Consider the following 2,500-nt stretch of genomic DNA (forward strand, 5'->3'; position numbering starts at 1 on the left):
TTTGTATCCTTTTCCTTGTATATGTATAATATATATATGTATATATATATGTATAATATATGTATATATGTATGTATATATGTATGTATATATATGTATATGTATATACTTATGTATATACATATGTATATATGTATATATATATACACACAAGCGCACAAATATGTGTATATATATGTATGTATATATATTTATATATATAAAATATACAAATAAAAAAACCAAATACTCTACATATATATAAATATATTATACATAATAAATATATATACATATATATACATATAGATATATATTATATATATATATATATCCCTAAATATATATATATATATATATAATATATACATACGTACATATATATATACATACATATATATATATATTATATATATATATATATATAATATATATATATATATATATATATATATATAACACATAGATATATATATACACCACACACACACACACACACACACACACACACACACTCATACTCACACACACACATATTTATATATTATAAATGTATAACTCAGGCATAACCCAATGGTGTTAAATTATAATATCTTACAACAAACATCAACTATAAACACAATGTATTGTGCATCACAATGAAACAGTTTATAACACGCAACACACAGGAACTGAAAATGACTGAATGCCTCACTACGTATTAGATAATTTCCAAATTTTCTGGCCTCATTGCTTCATTAAATGAAGTAGACAGGGAACGCTGTTCGTTGCAATGCCATATTTGATACACGTGACGAACTGCTCATTGGTAGAAGTAAACCAGGATGTGTGGATGCACTTTACGTAGTTTGGTGATAACGTGGCCCACTAAAAGGCCCTGATAAACTTACGCACACAAATGCACTCACAAGCTAGTACTGGAAATACAAGGTTCACCTAAGTAATTTACACAACTATTATTACTTAACCATTATCATATGTGCGGCTGATATTGGTCTGACTTTTGTACTCAAACATCAAGTGCAATATATATAATCACACATATGGCTGAAATAGTTACTTTGATTCCTGTTGTTAACGTTATGATCAAACTATTATCATCACAAGGTTTGTTATTGTTATTACTGTTTGTATATTCCTTTATGTCATTATAAGTATCACTGTAATCAAATGGATGATTAAGATAGATAAAAAATATATATGTTATTACTGCTTATGGAGCAAGCACCTGTCTCTTAGAACTGCTGCACCGGTAATCTATGCTTTCCCCCAGGTGGCCGTCCTGCAGTGCGAATAGTGACTCCCGAAGCCCCGGGCGCTGACGAAAGTATGGTGCCCAGGATCAACTTCGATATCTCCGAGTCCTACTTGTGAAGTGGCGCCGCCGGGGACTGATCCACTTCGAGGAGGCTTTCTCGCTTGGCTGTCGTCGCTAGGGGATGTCACCTCCTGGAACAGTGGTGTCCGAATGTTCGCGAGGCCGTTGTGACGCAGAGGGCTTTACTTTCATTGGGTGGTGGTTTGTCAAGGATTCGAGTCGGCTTCAGTTCGAGTAAAGGTTAATGCGAAGGCGAGACATGCAAAGTATAGGCCATACGGAAACACTGCGACCCTTTGTTTAGTATGCAGGTTCCCTCTTCGTGATCCACATCTGACACCAATATGGATGTTAATGTTTGCGGTAAACCCACAAGTGTTCTTGATTGTGCCAGGAAGGGTCCTTCCGACCATAATTATCCCGGGCTCTCTATGTCAGGCTTGAATCCACCGATATCCCCATGTCAGTAACTGTGTGTCAAATTGGATGCTAAGCTGATTGCAAAGTGGTTCTTCCATGTCAATACCAAAGTATAGGATCTCTGGTATCTGGTTCCCACTAGATATATCCTTGTGGGCGGCAAGGAAGATTATATCATTTCAGTGTTTGGCGATTAAAGATTGTCTGGCCAGGGATTGTTGAAATATTACTGAGCAGGAATCCATGTTGCGCCTTCTTGGGCACAGATATCCAGGTGATTCCACGAAAAAGACCAATAGATTATTTCTCTATGACCACATAAAGGATACCATATTTAGATGATCATTTAGTTTTGTGTTGGGTGCCCATGATATTGCCTCTCTGCCCCCAACTGCCGCGACCATGATCTGCGGTCAACCATATAGATAAAAAGATAAAAAGTTTCCATAACAGTACTCTTAAAAAAAAAAAAAAAAAAAAAAAAAAAATCATACATACGCTAGAAATAACTCACACATACAAATACAAATACAAATACATACAAATAGGTTTTATACCAGTGTCCTAGCCAACGTTTAACTTGACAAAAAGATAAAAGGAAAGGTTTTATTCATCAGGAAATAAAGGTCATGAAGCAGGCGGTGTTGTCTCCACAATATTAAGATATTAAGGTAATAATCAGAGGGATAATATACATCTTTTAGAAAGTAATTCACTGTATTATCGCTACGAAACCTATTAGGAAAACTATGCTATTTCACAAACCAGTAGACTTGGGCACTT

The 2,500-nt window shown here is 34.9% G+C and overlaps 1 protein-coding gene across 2 annotated transcripts in view; it reads left to right on the plus strand.

The window, feature by feature from the left end:
* Positions 1-2,500, plus strand: part of GABA-B-R1 (gamma-aminobutyric acid type B receptor subunit 1) — a 29,678-nt gene that overhangs the window by 25,679 nt on the left and 1,499 nt on the right. For both annotated transcript variants that reach the window (XM_043034571.2, XM_086550695.1), the window contains one exon: positions 1,253-2,500. This exon is cut by the window's right edge and continues 1,499 nt beyond it. In XM_043034571.2, the coding sequence (XP_042890505.2) occupies positions 1,253-1,353 (101 nt within the window). In that variant the 3' untranslated portion in view covers positions 1,354-2,500. The remainder of the gene's footprint in view (positions 1-1,252) is intronic.

Source organism: Penaeus japonicus, unplaced genomic scaffold (assembly GCF_977035675.1).
Source record: "Penaeus japonicus unplaced genomic scaffold, GWHDUDI00000001_assembly GWHDUDI00000024, whole genome shotgun sequence".
NCBI classification, from domain to species: domain Eukaryota; kingdom Metazoa; phylum Arthropoda; class Malacostraca; order Decapoda; family Penaeidae; genus Penaeus; species Penaeus japonicus.